Here is a 20,963-nt window from a genome sequence, read left to right as displayed (position 1 = left end):
TCTGGGATTTGAACTCAGGACCTCTGGAAGAGCAGCCAGTGCTCTTAACCACTGAGCCATCTCTCCAGCCCAACAAACAAATCTTTAAAAAAAAAAAAAAGACTGTCAGGCACTCTCACGTCATTTGTTAGCACTGGCAAGGAATTGGTCTTTCAGAAGACAAGTATGAGCATTAAATAACTTTAAAGTCAATTTATTTTTAATGCTTTGGGAGGGAAATTTTTGCTTTACTGTGCCCCCCTCCTCCCAGACAAGTGGAAAACATTGCAGTCATAGCGTATGAAAGTGATGCTTTTATATCTTTGTTTGCTTTTTGTTTTTTCCAACCCAGAAGTTTCTTGTTCGTTTTCTTCTTCTTAGGAACAGTTTTCTTTCAGTGAGACGTTTAGCATTATATAGGAATATTTTAGATTGCCATGTTCTGAATAGGTGCCGCTGGCATCTATGACTGTTAATACCACTAAGCATCTTAAGGATGGACTGAGCAGTGCCCTACTCCAGAGAGTCATTCCAGGGGAAATGTCAGTAATGCCATGGTTGAGAAACCGCAACCATAAATTATAGAGCTGAGTTTTGATCATTTGTAATTTTTTACAAACTAACTATAGCAAAAAGAAATCTTGACTATAAATTGTTTTAAAATAACTATTGTTGAAGCTAGACAGTGGTAGAAAATGCTGTTAATCCCAGAGGCGGAGGCATGCAGATCCTTGAGCTCCAGGGTGGCCAGGGCTACAGAGAGAGGCTCTGTTGCAGTTTGACATCCTGAAACACAGACTTCCTCTAACATTCAGTGCTGCCACTGCTTTCTTCCAGATGAGCCCACACGGTCATTGAGCGGTCTGATTTTGAAGAACAATGTGAAAGCTCATTTTCAGAACTTCCCGAACGGTGTGACAGACTTCATCAAGAGTGAATGTCTAAATAATATTGGGGACTCCTCTCCACTGATCAGAGCCACTGTTGGTAAGCAAGCCATCTCACGAAGTCTAGTTGGGATATACAGCATAGCCTTTTAAATCTTTATGTAAAGCATGATTATGGCGTTCACCATGGCAGTAACAGCTCCATAATGCAATGAAGCTAAGTTTGGTAACTAGTAAGATGGTTAGAATGTGGCATCGAGGGTTGCCAGGCATTGTCTGTAATGCCTTGGGTCGTTTCCGGTGTCACTCTAAGGTGCAACATTGATCTTAAGTATAGGAGTCTAAATGCTTACTCTTCCAGTGCTAGCCTTCTGTATCTGCTTCAATAACAGGGCTAGTGATTCTCCATTTAAAACCAAGGGAAAACTGAAAATGTAGCAAAATGGGATAAAAAAATTAGTTTCCTCTGAGAAAAAGCAATTTAGCTGAAGGCAAGGAATGAGTGAAATATAAAAATTAAATGAGATTCTTGGCTTCCTAAACTGTTGTATTATAAACCTGCCATTTCTGTTTAGTCCAATGATAGTGTTCAGTGTCTCAGCTGTAGAGGCTTGGAAGTGCTAGAAAAAGGGTCCCTATTTACCTCGAATGAAGCCTGCATTTCTTCTCTAACTCTTTGGGCTAGTTTATTTTAGGATTGTTCCTCATGATTCTAGGAATTGAACCCAAGGCCTTATAGGCATTATAACCACACTTTGTCCTGAGCCTTATCAAGCTTAGAACTAATTAATTATTATCTGTTGTTTTCTTATTTCAAAATAGAAATGCTGTTGATGGCTGTAATTTGTATTTCTTGAAGTCTGTATAGTTGTTGGGTTTTAGGTCTTGTTTTCAGTATGTACTCTGGTTCTGATTGTGAGAGACCACTGACATTTTTTAGCATAACCAACAGTTTTTAATCTAGCTTTAGGTGTAAGTGCAGTGTGTTTCCAAGTGAGGTCTGGAATATGATTAAAGAATAATTGTGAGTCCAAATCAAATGTGGGTAGAACAGCTAAAGCCTTCATTTAGTCGTGGATTTCCTCATTTTCGTGTGCAGATTAAATGAGATCTCCTTTCTCCCCCTCTCCAAATGCTGGGTTTTAAGGCATAGGCCACTATAGCTAGCTCATAATTTCTGGTAATTTAAAAGTCTGAAATACTAATTAGATAAAGCTACCCAGTTAAATAGACTTGCCAGATAAGTTATTTGCTTTATATTAATTAAAAATAAAAGGCCAGTGGAACTCCATGACAATAAAAGAAAAGCTTAAAAACATGAAGATTTGGCCTGGAGAGATGGCTCAGTGGTGAGTACTGGCTGGTTATTAGAGGTCCTGAGTTCAATTCCCAGCATCTACTTAGTGACTCACAGCCAACTGTAACAGGATCCAGTGCCCTCCTCTGGTGTGTTTGAGACAGTGACAATGTACTCAGACATTTACTGCTGTTGATGGTGCTGAGCATGAGAGGTGGTTGAGTGTTCAGCTCAGATATGACATGTCTACACCCTGACTAAATGTTCAGGGAACTTCCCAGAAAATGAGGGCAGGAAGAGTGAGCAAACACGGGCAGCTAATGAGAAGGGCTTTAGAGTGCTGTCTTCTGGGCATGACATGGCTGTTGAGGTCTCCTGCCCTGGAACTGTACCAGATTGGTCCTGTAAGCAGCCTGTCGTAGGTGGAGGTGGGGGCTCATGGGATCTCACTGCCTGCTGAACTATGGCGTCTGAAATATTCCTGAAGAGGTATAGTCATTGTCTTTATTTGTACGCCCACTGGTGGTCCACAAAGCTCCAGTATATACAGCGTCAAAGGTTGGGTCACGAAAGGAAGACATGAATGTGGAAAAGGGGTGTAAAGAAAAAGAGGCAGGAGAGGATGAGGGTGAAAGTAGTGAGGATATGAAATTATCAAGGGACAGCAACCTTGAGAATTGTGTTATCCCCCGTTCTCCTCCTGGTCTGATGCAGAATAAAGATGATAGAATAGGAGGAGAGAAATTATTGTGCAGGTCACAATGAAGTACTTTTGTGGTGGAGGTAGGCTCACAGGAAGCAGTCACCTAGAATTATGAGAGTTTTGTTTTAACTTTTGGGTTTTTTGTTTTGTTTGCTTCCGGAAAATAAACACAAGCATATTGTAAGATGATCATTTTCAAGAAAACTGGCATTTATATATTTTTTTAATTGTTAATCTTAGTTCACATGAGGAAAGATTTTAAAATCTTAAGATGTATTTTGAGATGGTATCTTGTTTTCTGTTCATTATTCTGAGCTGTAGCTGCAGGCATGTGCCCCACTGTACCCAATTTAGTTTCTTCCTTCTCTGTGTGTTGTCTGCTGTGAATCTTCCCAATTTATTTGGAGTACTTTGTTTTAATGATTGTATGCTGATCCACTAGCTAAATTAATTGCTTATCAAGTAATACATGTCTTGTTTGTAATGTTACCATTCTAACTGTACACTAGTGGAAAACTTGATATAAGATTAATTCATAGAACTAACCTTATTAGCCAAAGTATTATTTTAAATTATTAAGATTTTAAGAATTTAAGTATTACCAAACACAATTACAGTTGTCATATTTGTTCCTCCTGGTTTTGTGAGATAAAGTCTCAGGTAGTCCAGGAGGCTGCGTACTTGATCATCCTGCCCCATTTCTTGCATGTTGGACTTTCAGGCATGTGACTTTGTGCCCAGCTCTCATGGTCGATTTTCCTCTTTCCAGCTCTTGGTATTGTCAGGAGTAGACGGACTTAGTGGGAACACATAAGTTGGAGTTTGTCAGTCTGTCAACATTCAGTGTTTCCCTGGCATGGGAAATGCCATTCAAGTTGTAGATGTGTCTCTTATACACTGGATTTCTCTGAAATTTTGCTTGGTTTTGTTCTTGTTTGGTTGGATTATTTGAGACAGGCTTTCTCTGGTTCTGAAAGACCTCTAGATGAGGTTGTCCTAGAACTCATAGATCTGCCTGCCTCTTCCCCCAATGCTGGAATTAAAGCTTTCTCTACCGAGCCTGACTTGGCTTGAGCTCATGGTCTTCCTGCTTTCACTTTCCAAGCCTGGGATTACAGCTTTAGTAAGCACAGACTCCTGTGTTCTTTTCTGTTTTAGCTTGAGGAAAGACAGACTAATCGACATGAAGAACAAGGTCTTGGTACCAAATTGATTCTCCCCTAAAGGCCATTAGTAAGGGTGATAGCTGGAAGAGGCTTTCAGGACTTACGGTTTGTTTGTCTACTTGATTTCCCTTTCTTAAAAAGATGAATCGTTGTTTGTTTGTGACAAACTAAAAATAAAAGCTACTATGTAGTCTGGCTGACCTGGAACAACCCACAGATCTGCCTGCCTCTGCCTGTGCCGGGATTAAAGGTGTGCATCAGTAACTGTGCTGGGTGAAAAGTTAAATCTTCGTCAGCAGTTTTGCTTATTGCTCAGAATAACCTTGTTAGAACTAAAAAGTTAAGGCTTGTCTTCACTCTGTAGCTTGCTCAGTAATAACTGGGTATCTGTTAGATGCCAGGCATTTTTGTATGAGTTTTCCTGAATTTTCAGAATAACCCTATGAAGAAAATTTTCATTTTACAGCTTAGATTATACATAACTTACCTATTGTCAGAGTTTATACCTTCATGTTATGGGAAGATCCACAGCCATCAAGTTTTATGTAATTGATAATATATTTATTAAGTTAGAAAAATGTTAACACAACTCATTAGATGGAGCACAATACAGTTTAATTAGTCCAGTCAGAAGAAGATGCTTAGTTAGAATTACCACCAGTGTGGACTGTTGCAGCATTTCATAATGAGGTTGGGTCTGTCTTCATTAGAGTGCTTTGATAGTGAAGAAACACTGTGCCCAAGGCAACTTTTATGAAGGAAAATGTTTAATTTGGGCTGGGTCATGGTTTTAGGGTTTCATCCATGGCTAAAAGCGTGGCAGTGTGCAGGCAGGTGGCGCTAAAGAGCTGAGCGCTACATCTTGATTTGCAGGCAGCAAGTTTAAGATCTCAAGGCCCTGCCTCCACAGCAGCGCACTTCCTCAAGCAAGGCCACACCTCCTAATAGTTCTCCTTCCTGTGGACAAGCATTCAGACACTTGAATCTGTGAGGGCCGAGCCTGTTCAAACCACCACAGGTTCTTAAAACATGTGGACATACTGGATTATTCTCCAGTGAGCCACACATCCACTTCTTTTGTCCCTGCTGCAGTCCTTGACTGTAATTTCAATTCAAGTTGGAAAGCTATTCTTAGTTTCTTCTGTGTGTGTGTGTGTGTGTGTGTGTGTGTGTGTGTGTGTGGTTGGTCTCTGTGTAACCCTGTCTGTCCTGGAACTTGCTCTGTAGACCAGGCTGGCCTTGAACTCAGATCTTCTTTTCTCTGTTAGGATCAAAGCATGTGCCGCCCCTGCTACCACTGTCTTATTCTTAGCTTTTTGATGAATCTTTTATTGTGAATCTTATAGATTTGTAAGCTCATTGTTCAACTGCTGAGGGCATTTTGGTGTCTTCTGTTTACTTGTAGGTGATTTTCATGAAATTTTATTTTAATTAGTGGAAGTCTCATAAGTTATAGAAAAGCAAATTGTAGGGGTTTTGTAAAAGTGTTTGGTAAAGTTTTAAAATTTGGAGGAGACATTGGGCAATGAGATGAGAAACATCTGATTAATGCTGTGATACACGCACATGCACATTAGCACACACCGGTGCCAGGGTGATGGTGACTGATATGTGTTGTCTTTCTAGGTATTTTAATTACAACCATAGCCTCCAAGGGAGAACTGCAGAATTGGCCTGACCTCTTACCAAAACTCTGTAGCCTGCTGGATTCTGAAGACTACAACACCTGTGAGGTACCACCATTTGCCTTTTCATAGCGTGGTTAACCTCTGGGAAATGCTCCTGAAATGCAGAAGCCTAAACCTTCCTGTGTATTTTGTACTTGGTAACCTTTTACTGGTTTTCTGGGAATAATTTTACGAAAATCTGTTTCCTGTAAGGAAATACTTTGTCTTTCTATAGTTACTCTTAAATGTTACATGCATGTGATTGGCAGCTGTTTATACTACAATTAATCAATTAATCTTTAATTGTATATGTGGAAATGTTTTACCTGTATGTATATGTGTGTCTGGTGCTCTCAAGGTCAGAAAAAGTCATCAGATTTCCCTCAAACTGGGGCAGGTGATGATTTTGAGTTACTTTGTGGGTGCTGGGAATCAAACTTGTGTCCTCTGCCAGAGCACTCTTACATGACGGGCAAGCAGTCTCTCCAGCCCCCTCACTGATGTCTCACATACTTCAAAAGTAAACGGAAATTTACCAAAGCACCAGACCATAAATTATTTTTTGTTTCTCTAAATTAATGACATACAATACAAGGCTCAAACATTTTAAAGCATACAGTAGTTCTGATTCTGATCTTGATTTCATGTTTTAGTTTCTTGGGTGTTTACTTATTTATTTGGTGTGTGGGTTGCTTATTTCTTGCCACTGGTAAATTATATAAAACTGTCGTGTATGTTTGGGGAAATAAAGAAAATGTTTGGATTTGGGGGGGGGGGGGTTGAGACAGTCTTGTAGTGACTTTGAACTCTTCTGGTCTTCCTCCTAACCTACCTCCCAATGCGAGGATTATAGACAGGAGCCACCATGCTCACTTAGAGTTCCTTTGTTAACAGATTCCTGATGTTGATGAGCACTGGTGTATTTGATTTACTAGCAATAGAATCCATCTTCCTTCTGAGACAGTCTCACAATATAGCTCTGGATGGCCTAGAACTCCTAGAAATCCAACTAGCTTTGCCTCTGAGAATGAAAGCTGTCGTGTTGAAACCGTTTAGATGCTTTGGTTCTAAAGCAACAAATCTTGAAGGTATAAAGGAACAAGGTAGCATGACATTTGTGACCAGCTTGGCCTGTCTAAAGGAGCAGTGACATGAGGAGAGATTTTGTCAAAGGAGTCTCTTGAATCACTCTTAAAAAACTTAATTCTTGGGGCTGGAGAGATGGCTCAGAATAGGGAGCACTGGCTGCTCTTCAGAGGACCTGGGTTCAGTTCCCAGCACCCAAGTGGCAGCTCACAACCACCTGTAACTCCTGTTCCACGGAAGAATGCAGGCAAAATACCAATACACTTTAAATCTTTTCAAAAAACAAAACAAAACAAAACAAAATTAATTGCCAGATATATGCTGCAGTCTGTAGATGTTTGTTTTTAGTGAAAATTTGGTCAGGCTTTTTGGGGGGTGGTTTGTATTTTTGCTTTTTTTTTTTTTTTTGTCTTTTTTAAAAATGTATTCTTCTGATAAATAATGTGGGTGGTACAAGCCTTTAATCTCAGTGTGGATGCAGAGGCAGGTGGCTGTCTTAGTTCCAGGCCAGAGTGAGTTTTAGCCAACCAGGGCTACATAGAGAACCCTGTCTTGTAAAAAAAAAATAAATAAATAGAACCAAACAAATATATTCTTCTTTTGTTATTTTGGTGACTGGTTGGTTGAAATTGTTACTGCCACCATAGGAAATGAGTGAACATTTGACTTCAGTCATTGCCTTTTAGAAATATAATTTGTGTGCAAAAATCTTAATATTCAAGTATATGTATTTTAAGATAGCTAAAACCTACATTAGGTTAGCATGGTAAATCTAAGACTGACTTTATAGTTTTCATAAGATTTTAAGTTTAAAATCCAAAATTTAATTTTTGAGGTATTATAAATTCTAAAAGGGATTGTAAAAGAATCACCCTAAAGGGCTGTACTTTTTGTTAGTGCTGTTATAAAACAAACTGACTACTTAGTATGCTGTGCAGTTGTGAGCTTGAATCTTCTGTCCTGTTACTATTTTGTTGTCGGTCTCCAATATATGCCTCATATGTAATTGCTTTAAAGTTATTAATAAGTTACGTAAAGTAAATGGATATTCGAGTGGTTAAATACATTTCTATGAAAAGGTAGCTTTACGTTTATCTTAGCATTTAAAAAGAAAATAAAAATATGGACTTAAGGGCTGGAGAGATGGCTCAGTGGTTAAGAGCACTGACTGCTCTTCCAGAGGTCCTGAGTTCAAACCCCAGCAACCACATGATGGCTCACAACCATCTGTAATGGGATCGGATGCCCTCTTCTGGTGTGTCTGAGGACAGCTACAGTGTACCGACATATAAATAAATAAATCTTTAAAAAAATATGGACTTAAAATTGATGAAAACATTTCAGGGGAATTAGATAATGAGATTAGATGATCTTTATAACTAACCAAAATATTTTCCACTTTTAACTTACTTAGTGCTAGAATTTAAATGTATCATAGGATAATATATTTTAATACTCTTAATTGTTTTTTAAGTTCTATAAATCATGTGTGGTCAGAGAACATAAGTGTATCTAAATTCGAATTTCACACATCCTGGAATTTTGCTTTGTTTAGCTTTGTTCTAGTCTTTTTCTTTAAAATGGGCTCTTACTGTGTTGACTCAAACTAGTTAGTGATCTACATGTCTCAGCCTTCCAAGAGCTAGGATTACAGATGATATGCTGTGTCGCCTGACTGTTAATAGTTGGTTTCAATGAATTCTAATATTACCAACTTGTCTTACAGGGAGCATTCGGTGCCCTTCAGAAGATATGTGAGGACTCTGCGGAGATTTTAGACAGTGATGTCTTAGATCGCCCTCTCAACATCATGATCCCCAAGTTTTTACAGTTTTTCAAGCACAGTAGTCCCAAAATAAGGTGTGTGTGTATAGCAGTATTGTTCGGACTTCTTAAGTTCTTCCAGTGTAACGTTGACATACCCGTGTCCATTATTGTTCTCTGAACTTTTAAACAAGATGTCTTCTTTCCTGCCTAACTTTATTTCTAGGTCCAATTCTCTGTTCTTTAACTATTCATCTGTGATAGGCAAACTGTCCGAATTGTAATGAAAACATGTTTTCATCGAGTTGTCTGCTGTTGTTACTTTGAAGGTGTTGCATCTAGTTGTAGAGAGTAGGGCTGGCTCATTTAAACACATAGGTACCAAAACCTTCTAGTATGCCCTGAAATGACATAGGCTTATGTGGCAGCTCCTCAAGTTTAGTCTGGACTGATAGATATCCTTTCTTCACTTTAGCAATCACAGATCTTAAAACGATGTCTGCTGTGTAGTGGTGAAAATACTGTGTTTGCCGGTAAATTAACCTTGGTTAAGCCTGTTTCGATCAGTTTTCCTAGCAAGTTGCAGTTACAGTGTGTTAATAGAAATATGTGACTCCATGATGTCTACTGTATTTCTCTGAGCTGTTGAATTTGTTGCCTTTTGTTTTGGTGTGTGGTTGCTTGATTTTCCTAACTTGTTAAGGAAGGTGTTGCTGTTTCTGCTAATTACCAGTTCCTTTGATAGTTTTCCTTTTGTCAATGCTTCATGTATTTCCATAGAATAAACAGATGTATTGGCATATTAATAAGAATCCTTGCCTAGAAGTAGCCAGTCACTCAAGGGTAAGTTAACGCCACTGAAGACTATAGCTAATAGTTGGGCTTCAGTATTCTCTCACAGACTTGTTTCAACTGTGTGATCAGAAAGCTAACCTGAATTTATTTCTTGGTTAAATTCTTTGTTTATGTTATTCTCCTACAGCTGTTTCCTCTTTCATAGTGTCCTTCCCCTTGTCCAGTCCTCTTTGTACTTTGATGTGATTCATGTGTGTATTTGAGTTTACACCTAGGTTCTGCTTACGAACCTAGTGCGATAGTGTTTCTCTGGATGGAGTGGATTTCACATCTCCCACACTGCCTATGTCTGCACATGTCATAAGTTTGTTCTTTACAACTCTATGAAAAATTCCATTTTGCAATTGGTGTGTCAGCGAACATGGATATAGAGTGTCTCTAGACTTAGGACCTTCTGCGTGTCTGCCCCAGGCTTGGTACAGCTGGATATGGTAGTTCTGTTTTTAGGGTTTTTTGAGGAAACTGTATTGATTTCCATGGTTGTTAGTCCCATCATCAGCAAAAGTAGTTCCTGTTCTTAGTATCCTTGCCAGCAATTGTTGTAAATCATTTTTTAAGTGATAGCCATTCCAGTAGGGCTAAGATGATATCTCAGTGTGGTTTTAATTGACATTTCACTAATGCCTAAAAATGTGCAACACTTTCTAATATTTATTAATCACTTATTTCTTTGAGAGCTATCTCTTCAATTCATTTTCCCATCAGTGATGTGATTTTTGTTTTGTTCTTAGTTTTTGAGTTTTCTTCTTCTGCATATTGATCTTTGATGTGTCGCAGGTTTTCTCCAGTTTTCTGTGCTGTTTTCTTCTAGCAGTTTAGGTTTTCAGCTCTTACTTTAAGGCCTTTGATCCATTTTGAGTTGATTGTTTACAAATTGAAGTATGGATCTAGTTGGTCATTAGTGTGCAGATGCCTAGTTCTTTAGGGACATTTGGAGAAGAGGCTCCTTCTCAGTGTCTGAGGCCTTTGTGTCTGTCGGATTGGCAGCTGTGGACAAGTGCGGTTATTTTTAGGCCATGTTGTGTTTCATGGTGTCTTTGTATGTCTCTGATGCAGTCTGAGACTGGTGTGTGCCTGCTCTGTGCTTAGGCTCCTAGGACTGTCCATTGTCTTTGTGGTTCCGGGCGAGTGGGAATTGTAAGTTTGTGCTTTTCCTCAGAACTTTCCCTGCTGCCTCATTTTGACCACCGTGTGTCTGTGAGCAAGTTCTTGGTGTTAATTTGGGCACTGTAAGTGGCTTTTCTCTTTGGACATCTGTTTGAAAATAGTGTTTCCTTGACCTTGGTTTTTGTTGTGTTTTTTGTTTGTTTATTTTTATGAGATTTTATTTTGAGGACTGGAGAGGTGGATGGCTCAGTAGTTAAGAGCACTACTGTTCTTCCAAAGGACCAAACATTTTATGTGTCTGAGTGTTTTGCATGTGTGTATGTCTTTGCTATATACATGCAATGCCCATGGAGGCCAGAAATTAGTTTTGGCTCTCTGGAACTAGAGTCACAGACAGTTAGTTGTTAGCTGCCATGTGGGTGCTGAGAAGACCCTGGATCCTCTGGAAGAGCAGCCAATGCTTTATAACTACTGAGCCTTCTACAGCCCCTCTCTGATACCTTATTTTACATCTCTGATAATTTCTTCTGTTGATGATATGTTCTATTTTTCTTTTTAATTTAGTTTATATGAATTTTTCATATCTAACACCCCCCCCCAAAATCTCAATTTGCTTAACTGAATTTCTCTCATTTTGATTTTTTGACAGTATGGCTGATATTTTCAACCATTTTACTAACTTTCTCCTCTGTGCTTCTGGCTTTCCTTTAGATGGTGTCGTGAGTTTTTCCCTAATTGATCTGTTTGTTTATATCCTTTTGAGGACATTGATCCTTTTTGCCATTAAACTGTTGAGTCGTGTGTGGAGTTAAGATCTTGGAGGTTGTCTTGTGGCCTTTTCCTTCCACACTTCTGTTCCTGTGTTGCAGTATGTGCAACTCTTGGTCTGCTACTTCTTCCTCTTTGTGTAGGGATTGTATTGGGAAGTAGGCTGCTTTGGTGGGCTCCGTTAATTCCCACTTCCACTTCCTGAGGAGCAGATAGAGTTTACAGCAGCAGCAGCCGAGGCAAACGGTGCACAGCAGCCGCACAGTCAGAATCAGTGGGCACGCCACTCGTTAGCAGAGAATAGAAAAGTTAATGTAGTGAGTATATCATGAAACTAAAAATTTAGAGTAAATGTGGAAATGTTAAACAGGTCAGATGAAAGAAGAAGGTAGGGTTAAATAGAAAAGGAAAAGAAGATCATTAAGAATCTGAAGGGGAAAAGAGAACAGGCAGTTAAACAAAAAGAATTCTCCAATAATTAGCGCATATGTGAACAGGATAAGATGTAAGTAAGAGGAATAAAGCTAACAAAAGCTTTTCAAACCAGAAGCTGGGTGTGGCAGCACTGCCTTTAATTCCAGAATTCAAAGAATCCGAGGCAAGCCTGCAGCCGTATAGAGAACCATAATCTCAAAAAGCAAAACAAAACAAATAAATAAAAATTACAAAGAGATGTTAGGGAGATGGCTCAGTGTATATATACTATTTCAAAGGGCCTGAGTTAAGTTCCTAGGACCCATACTATGGCTCAAAACCACCTCTTAAGGTGTGATAGCTTGAGTGGGTGGTGGTGACTCACTCATTTAATCCCAGCACTCAGGAAACAGAGGTGGGTGGGTTTCCCAAGTCGAAGGCCCTGGTTTACAAATCTAGTTCTAGGACAGCCAGGGATATACAGAGAAACCCTGGTCTCATACAGACAAAAAGATGTGACACTCCACAGACACTGGCAGTCACCTGCAGGTATACATATGATTACAAATACACATACCAGTGATTTTTAAAAACTGGGGTGGAGAGATGGCTAAGTGACAACAGTGCTTGTTGCTCTTGGAGTGGACCCAGGTTTGGTTCCCAGCACCTCTATAGCAGCTCACAACTGCTTCTCAGAGGCTTTAATGCCCTTCTCTGGTTTCTTCAGGCCTGTGTACACACAGTATATAGCTGGTACACGTACATATGTGTGGTACAGATACACATGCAGGCAAAGCACCATACACATAACACAGAAAAAAGTTAATGATTTTTTAATTAGAAGTTTTTAAGTTTTATGCTAGAAAAGAAGAATTAGAGGACATTAAAATTCCCTTATGTTGCAAATGCACACACAAATACATGAAAGGTAGTAAAATATGAAAAGGTAAAATTGCTAGCTCTAAAAGGAGAAAGGACAGACAGTAGTGGCACATTGGTGCTTTGAATTGGAGCATGCCAGGGTTGTACCAACAGAGGACAGTTGCGCCTGGGTGCTCTGGCTTTCTTTTATTTTTCTCTGGTGCTAAGCTTGTGTGAGTGCCTCCCGTAGGCTTCACTGCACTCCAGGGGCTTTGCTTCACTGTGTGCCGTGCCCTGAGTGGTTCTCCCATCCTCCTGAGAGTGTGCAGACAACCCAGGCACTGTGGTCTGCACAGGTAGAACTCCTTTGCTCCTCTTGAGTCATCTCGTCCTGCTGGTGCGATGGAGCCTGGATGTCACATACAGTCAGAGTTTTGAGTCTGTAACAAATAGCTGGCTCCAAAAGGTGACTCCACCTGTGGACATCAGGTGGTGTGTCCTTAATACTCTAGAGTTCTTCTCAGCTGATGGGTTTGGCTCATGGATACCAGAGGCCCTGCTACCTTTGCCTGTCAACATCTGGCCTTTGTTCTCTCTGAAACTGTCTTCCAGAATTATCCCTCATTTTGGGGCAATGGCAGATTGAACTTAGGTCCCATGACTTCAATTCTTTTCTGTTGTCTGGTCCCCAGATTAGCTCGGTTTTAAACAATAGCATCCCTCTTAGACCACTGGGCTGCATCCCTTTTCTACTGCTGATCTGTCCTGGCATAGAGGGCACGGTCTCGGCAAGGACCATGACTAGATTTGAGGTTTGAGAGAGGCTTGTCCTGTGTGTAGAACTTGCCTTCAGATGAGGCTTCTGCTTTTTCTCTGCCTGCCATAGTCATCATTTGACTGGAGCTATATTTAGCTTTATCACACTTTTAATATGCTTGCTTGCTTGTTTATTTGTTTGTTTTTTAAGAGACGAATTCCATCATTTACCCCCTTTTCTTCCTCCAAACTCCCATATACCCTTCCTTCCTGTCTTTCAGACTTCATGACCTTTTCATTGATTGTTAAACAGCTACATTGGTGAGACATAAGTATAGCTTCTGATATTTCCAGGAGACACAGTCTCACAGCAAACTCTCTAGTCTTTTCTGCCCCAGCCCCCTTCCAAAAAGTTCCCTGAGTCTTAGGTGTTTTATTATGAATCCTTTGGTACTTGACTTCACAGCTCTGCATTTTATGGTTTTCTGCATTGGCTATGTTTGTGGCTAAGAGAGTTTCCTTGATGATAGTGAAGATTGACTACTTATTTGTGGGTGTAAGGACAAATAATTTAGAATATATTTAGGTGCTTCTTCAAGATCTGTGGCTTCACTAGCCCTGGGTACTTGGCTGGGTTTCTTGTACCAGGTGTGATTTCCCTCTTGCTGAGCAGATCTGAAGTCCATTTGAAGAACTCTTGGTTACTGCCAAAGCATGTGTGCCACTGCTGCACCTTAGGGTTCTCAGGCTTGCAGGTTGTTGATAGTGTCAGAGCTCTTACTTCCCCCCTTTGAAAGCTTGCGTCGTGCTTTCTGGTACCGTGAAGGTTAGTCTTTAAAGAGGGCATTTGAGTCAGTCCAGTTCAAGGTGCTGGTGTGCTTGGAGTGCTCAGCAATAGGGACTGACTTACTTTTCACCTCTGGGGGCAACCAAGGGCAATAGCAATAGCCCGTAGTGTGTTGTTTTACCCTTCTCTCCTTTTTTTCTATTTATCCCCCCCATGTACTCTTAGAGACCCCCCTCCCTTCCTTTCCCATTTTCTTCTCTGTTGCTCCCCCATCTCCATACTCCTGGAACCGTCCTTTACTCTCCTGCTTTCTGCAGTAAGATGAAGATAGCTACTCTATAAAGATTTGAAGCTTTGAGCTCCTGGCGAGAGAGAACATGCATCATTTGTCTTGCTTTCTGGGTCTGTGTTACCTCACTCAATATGACCTTTCCTAATTCTACCTATTTACAAATTCTATTTGTCTACAAAGCTTGTGATTTCATTTTTCTATATAGCTGAATAGTATCCTATACTGTAAGTCCACCAGGTTTTCACTATCAGTTCTAGGCTATTTCCATTCCCTAGCTATTATCAATGGAGCCTCAGTGTACATGACTGAGCACTATCTGTGCAGTAAATCTCAATTCTTTTGGAGGAATGCCAAGGGGTGCTGTAACTGGGTAATATGGTAAACTCAATTTAGCTTCTTGATCACTCTCCCAACCTTTTCTGTAGAGACTGTGCCAGTTTGCAGTCCCATCAGCAGTGAATAAGGGATCCCTTTCCCTCCACATTCCCCCACATTTGTTGTAGAGTATTTTTGTTGATCTCCTTCTGTCTCTCTAAGATAACCTTATGATGATGTTCAGTGTGGTCTCACATTGCATGTATATCTCAGCCTTAACATGAACCTGGGTTTCTGGGTACAGACCACCATATATGGCTTTAGCATAGTGATTCTCAACTTTCCTGGTGCTGCAACCCTTTAATACAGTTTCTCCTATTGTGGTGACCCCGAACCATAAAGTTATTTAGTTACTGCTTTGTAACTGTAATTTTACTACTGTTGGGAATCAATGTAAATGTCTGATGTGTAGGGATCTGATATACGACCCCTATGAAAGGGTTGTTTGACCTCCAAAGGGGTCACAACCCAGAGGTTGAAGACTGCTACTCTGGAGGTCAGGATTCCATTTAAAGAGCATGATTTCTTCTAGCTGTCTTAGTTCTATTGCTGTGAAGAGAAACCATCATCAAGGCAACTCTCATAAAAGGAAGCATTTAATTTGGGGCTTATTTACAGTTTTGGAGGTTTAGTCTTCATCACCATGGCAAGAACAATGCAGGCGGATGCAGGAGAGCAGTAACTAAACAGTATGTCCTGATGCACAGGCAGAAAGAGAGAAAAACTGGGGTTGGGAAGGACTTTTGGAACCTCAGAGCTCACCCTACTGACACTTTGTCCAGCAAGGCCTCTCCCACTCCTAATACTTCTTTCAGACAGTTCCACTCCCTGGTGACTAAGCATCTTAGGCTCAAATATATCAGCCTATGGAGGCCATTCTCATTCAAACTACCAAACTCACACATTCATTAAAGTATATGTTCTTTTGCCAAGCATGATCACATACACCTTTGATCCCAGATCTTGGGAGGCAGAGGCAAGTAGATCTTTGAGCTTGAGGCCAAACCTTGTCTTAAAAAAAGAAAAATAAATAAAAGTTTCCACTTTGGTTTAAAATTTTTACTTGTCAATGTAAATTCCATGTACATATAATATAGCTCCTCCTATGTCCTTGTTTCATGACCACAATGTCAGACTGGGTTTTGCTCTTTGAACAAAAACTTTTGAGGTTTTTAACAAATTACATTCATTCAAAATATAGTTCATACGAGAACTGGGAGTGATTGCTGCAAGGCAGGAAAAAAGTTAGGCAGTGGATGCTATAGGAGCACTGATTTCATTTATAAAAGTCATTTTCTGCTACATCTCAGTGCCAAAAAACGTTGTGATGGTGTTAAGCTGCTGATAGGAACAGAACGATCACTGCAGGGCTGCTACCCAGCTTGTAAGTGTGGTGATAGATAATAGAACTTGAAAAGCTCTGTCTGTTAAACGTGTGGATTGAAGAAAGACTATTATCTAGCCTAAATTGTACAAGCATTCCAAAATGGAAATTGGAATGGAAATGAAATGGAAAAGCTATAAGTTTGCTTTGCACTTACTAAATGTTCAGATGCTTCTAAAGAAAGCACTTTTAGTTTTTCTTCAATTTACAAGTATTTTCTTCTACAGGAAAGAAACAGCACTTGTAAAAAACATTATCTGAGTAAGTGTGATTTGTGTAATATCAAGCAGGTCTTACTCGGAAATTAATTAAATCAAAGTGAATGGCTACGTGCCATGACTATTGTGCAGTTTCACTGTGTCATGGGTGTACAGATTCTGGCTCAGACACCCTGGCATCTCTAGAGACGCACCGTGAGTTTGTAGCCACAGCAAGCGTGTGCTAATGTCTGACTTGGTTTCTAGGTCTCATGCTGTCGCATGTGTCAATCAGTTCATCATCAGTCGGACCCAAGCGCTCATGCTGCACATCGACTCCTTCATCGAGGTAAGACTCATCACTGCCCACGGAGACCTGCCCTGTGCTGTGACTTCAGTACACAGCTAGGAATTTGCAGTATGGAAATAGTTGTTATTGCTGGTGGTATTAAAATTGGATGCAATATGGCTAGTTTTTCGTAGCTGAAAATAAAAGCATTCTCTTGGAAATGTGATCAGATATGGGTTATGGAGTGGATATATGTAGTTCTGGTTCCTAGCTTGACTACTTAGAAGTCTTCCTCGATACACCATTCAGTTTGTACATGCAAATTGACTTTCCTAGACCATGAGTAAACAAATACAAAATATCTAGTAAAGTTGGATGACGTTGACCTGTAACAATCCAAAGGTACATACTAAAAGGAACCAGCCGTTAACTGTGCATTGTTATATAAATCACCTCAGTATATAGGCCAGACCATTTAGGAATGGCTTTCTGTTTTCTGTTGATTTGTATTATAAATGCAGCAGAGTCAAGAAAACCATTAACTCTTAAATACTAAATACCATCTTAGTGGCATAAATGCAGAAAAAATAAGATCATACTCATGGGGGCTCGCAGAGACTGAACCACCAACCAGAGAGCATTCGGGGGCTGGACCCAGGCCCCCTACACATTTGTAGCAGATGTGCAGCCTGGTCTTCATGTGAGTTCCCTAACAATTGGAGTGGGGCTGTCTCTGACTCTACTAAAGTGACAGTGGGAGAAGATGTGCTTAATCATGCTGCTACTCAATGTCAGGGAGATGGGGGGTGTCTTCTCAGAGAAGGGGAATGGATAACAGGAGAAGGGATTTGTCAGGGTGGGACAGGGGGGTGCTACTGGGATGTAAAGTGAATAAAATCGATTAGTGAAAGTGGCCATGGTCCATAAGCAGTGCAGTTCCTTTCAGAGCCTCTTCCTGATCACAGCAAGGATAAAGCTGAAATTCTAAGAGGGGATGGGATCATTTTGGTTTTCTTAAATAGCTTCCTTCTGAATTCACTCTGGACCAGGCTGGTCTCTAACTCATGGGTCCGCCTGCCTCTGCCCAGCTGTGTTTAAGAATTTGTAAGGAGCACATGCACAAGTCACAGGACAGTTGTCAGTTCTCTCCTACCTTATGATACTGAGTTTCTTATTTCTGCTACACTGTGCAACAGACTGGGCTGTCTGTCAGGCCTTTGGACTTCCTGGCTATTCTCCTATTTCTACCACCCAGCTCACTCTGGCATTGTAAATGAGTATCACCACACGACATCAGGTTCTTTAAAACAAAACATGAGTCCTAAGGGTAAATCTCAGGTCTTTAGACTTTTGGACACAGCACACATGTTTATTAAATGCCTGAGCCAACTCTCAGCTCTTTTTGGTGTTTGCGTTGTATGTATCCTAGAGTGACCTTGGTCATCTCTCAAGTGGTGGGGTTACAACCAGAGGGCATGAGCTTCTGTTGCCCATCCTAAAGTTGGCTTGGTCTTAGTGAAAATATATTATAGTTGAAAAGTACCAGTGTGGACCTAAGATTCCACACTGGCTAGTTCCAAATCCCTCACCGGTGGCACATTTTTAACCCATGCTAATTATTAATCTGTGAAATGAATGACAGTATCTTGGGCTGTGAGGATTGGATGTTATTACTCGGTTGTCTGTTTATGCTCCCACCCCTTATCCTTCTAGAGAAGTTTGTAAGAAGCGGTGCAGGAGTGAGTACCTTGGTTACTGTTGACTTTCCTCTCTACTAGTTGGTAGTTGTCTTGGTGAACAGCAGCAATTTAGGATTAGGTGGTTACCCTGCTCCCTCTGCTGCTCCAGTAGGGGAGTGAACACTTATGTCTGGATAATACAGTTCCCTTAGTTTGATTAGCTTGTTGGTTGGTTCTTTGAAACAGGGTCTGACTCTGTAGCTTAGGCTGGGCCCAGAGCTTCTGCCTCAGCTTTCAGACTGCTAAGACTGCATATCCAGCAGTCTAAACAATAAAAAGAAAAAAGGGGAAAGACTTAAAAATTAAAGTATAGCCGAACAGCTGAGAAGGTGGCTCAGTCTGTAAAGTGACTTGAGCTCAGATTCCCCAGAACTCAACATAAAAAGCATGGCATTGTGTGCCTGTAACCCCAGCACTGGGGTGGGCTAAAGGAGGGGAGATCCATTAAGCTTGATATCTAGCCAGTGTCCAGAAGAATTGATGAGGCTTCAGGGTCAGTGAGTGAGCTCACCTAATTAAAGATTGGCTGTTCGGTGGGTACCTCTGGTCTCTACACGAACACATTCTGGACACACAGGTACTCAAATGCATATACACTGCACATAAAACCATAACTGAGTGTAGGCTGTCATTAAGAATGGTGTTTTAGGCCTGGAGAGAGTGTCAAGAGCATGTACCACTCTAGAGTTATTTCCCAGCACCCACATCAGATGACTCACAACCACCTTTATCTCCAACTCCAAGGATTCATACCCCCTTGGCCTCTGGGAGCATTTGTACTATGTGCAACCCCCAGACATAAACATACATATAATTTAAAGTATTTTTAAATATTTGTTCTTATGGTACATATTTTAATCCTGGCACTTGGCCAATAGAGGCAGGTGGGTCTCTGTGAGTTCCTGGCTAGCCTTCTCTACATAAGGAGTTCCAGGTTAGCCATCAATAGTACATAAAGAGACCTTTTCTCAAAAAATCATAAAGGAGAAAGGAGAATGTCTTTTTTTAAAATATTATTTATTTATTATATGAGTACACTGTAGCTATCTTCAGACACACCAGAAGAGGGCATCAGATCTTATTACAGATGGTTGTGGTTGCTGGGAATTGAACTCAGGACCTCTGGAAGAAGTCAGTGCTCCTAACCACTGAGCCATCTCTCCAGCCCAGAGAATGTCTTTTTATTTTTATAGCACAATTATGGTCTTTGGTAATTGCCATTCCACAGTTACTTAGTTGTCTGTTTTATCATTAATCGTAAGTCAGTTCTGGGCTTGGCAGCGTTTGTTGGTTTGGATGTTTGAAGCAGAATCTATAGGATCTCATTCCTGCCTTCCGCTGTCGAGTGCTGTACACCAAGCTTCCGGTTCAGTCGTTTTGAACCTGTTACCTTAGCATTTCTATTAAAGAGAAACCTTTTCATCTAATGCATGGGAGATTTTAACTAGGAGGGAAATGTGTTTTTCCTACAACAGAACCTCTTTGCGCTGGCTGGTGATGAAGAAGCAGAGGTACGAAAGAATGTGTGTCGGGCGCTTGTGATGCTGCTTGAAGTTCGGATGGACCGCCTGCTTCCTCACATGCATAACATCGTTGAGGTAACCCAAGCTCACAAAGACTGTGACCTCATTTCTTTCTCAAATATTTGGCAGAAAATGTGTAATGTAAAGATAAAATTTTTTGATTTTTTTTTTTTTTTTTTTTTTTTTTTTTTTTTTTTCTATGATACCTTTGAGGGAAGAGACATAAAATAGATATGGTTATTTTTAAATTGTAAATCCTCTTGGTTCTTTTTTTTTTTTTTTTTTTCTCTCTCTTTTTAATCTCCTGTGAGATTTAAGATATCATTAGAGGAATTATTTAAAAATAGAGACTAGTTTTTTTATCGTGTCTAGGAAATTTCCATTAAAAATGGTATGCCAGATTACAGGTATTTTGGGGATATTGGGTGATATATTCTTGGATTGTTAGAAAATATAATTAAAAATTGAATTATCACTTTGTAGTTTTATTATCAATACAAGTCGTCTGATTTCTGTGACTGACCGGAAGGTTGAGGTTTCCATCGGCAAGGTGGTGGTGGAGCGAGCACACCTAATCCCAGACGGGACAGGGAGAGGCAGGCAGCCTGGTCTGTGCAGCGAGTTTCAGGACAGCAGTGACTGCACAAAGAAACCCTGGCTGGGAAACCAAGAGGACTGTTGACCTTACCAATAAACCATGGGCATTTTAGAAGGCTTCTTAGGAAATTGTAAAGGTTTTCAGTTCTTGTGTAGCTGAGTGAATTTACTAGGGAACACGTGAGTCGCACTGATGGAAGTGAAGGGCTGTGTAATAGAGACGGAGCGGTTACTCAGGCCTTTAATACGAGAGTCAAGCTCTACCCTCTAACTTCATGTTGTTTTCGTATAATCATAGTTGTTTATTATTTATTATTATTAAAGTACTTTCCAAGTGCTTTAAGTAGCATATGGTCAGAGCCTCACTTGTAAACTGTATGGTGAGTGGGATTCTTAGAAATGGAGTTGGTGTGTGACTCTGGAGAGATGGGTCAGTGGTTAGAGGTTAAGGGTTGCATCCTTAGCATTCA

General features: G+C 40.4%; 1 protein-coding gene across 2 annotated transcripts in view; it reads left to right on the top strand.

The window, feature by feature from the left end:
* TNPO1 (transportin 1) overlaps positions 1-20,963 on the top strand; it is an 80,051-nt gene that overhangs the window by 34,062 nt on the left and 25,026 nt on the right. For both annotated transcript variants that reach the window (XR_013975234.1, XM_080925086.1), the window contains exons 4-8: positions 817-966; positions 5,659-5,765; positions 8,512-8,645; positions 16,613-16,694; positions 19,849-19,971. Coding sequence is in view for 1 of the 2 variants with exons in the window: in XM_080925086.1 (XP_080781212.1) it covers positions 817-966; positions 5,659-5,765; positions 8,512-8,645; positions 16,613-16,694; positions 19,849-19,971 (596 nt within the window). In the remaining variant the exon portion in view is untranslated. The remainder of the gene's footprint in view (positions 1-816; positions 967-5,658; positions 5,766-8,511; positions 8,646-16,612; positions 16,695-19,848; positions 19,972-20,963) is intronic.

The sequence above is a fragment of the Micromys minutus genome (genome assembly GCF_963924665.1).
Source record: "Micromys minutus genome assembly, chromosome: 11".
Lineage (NCBI taxonomy): Eukaryota > Metazoa > Chordata > Mammalia > Rodentia > Muridae > Micromys > Micromys minutus.
This window is presented reverse-complemented; position numbering and strand designations above follow the sequence as displayed.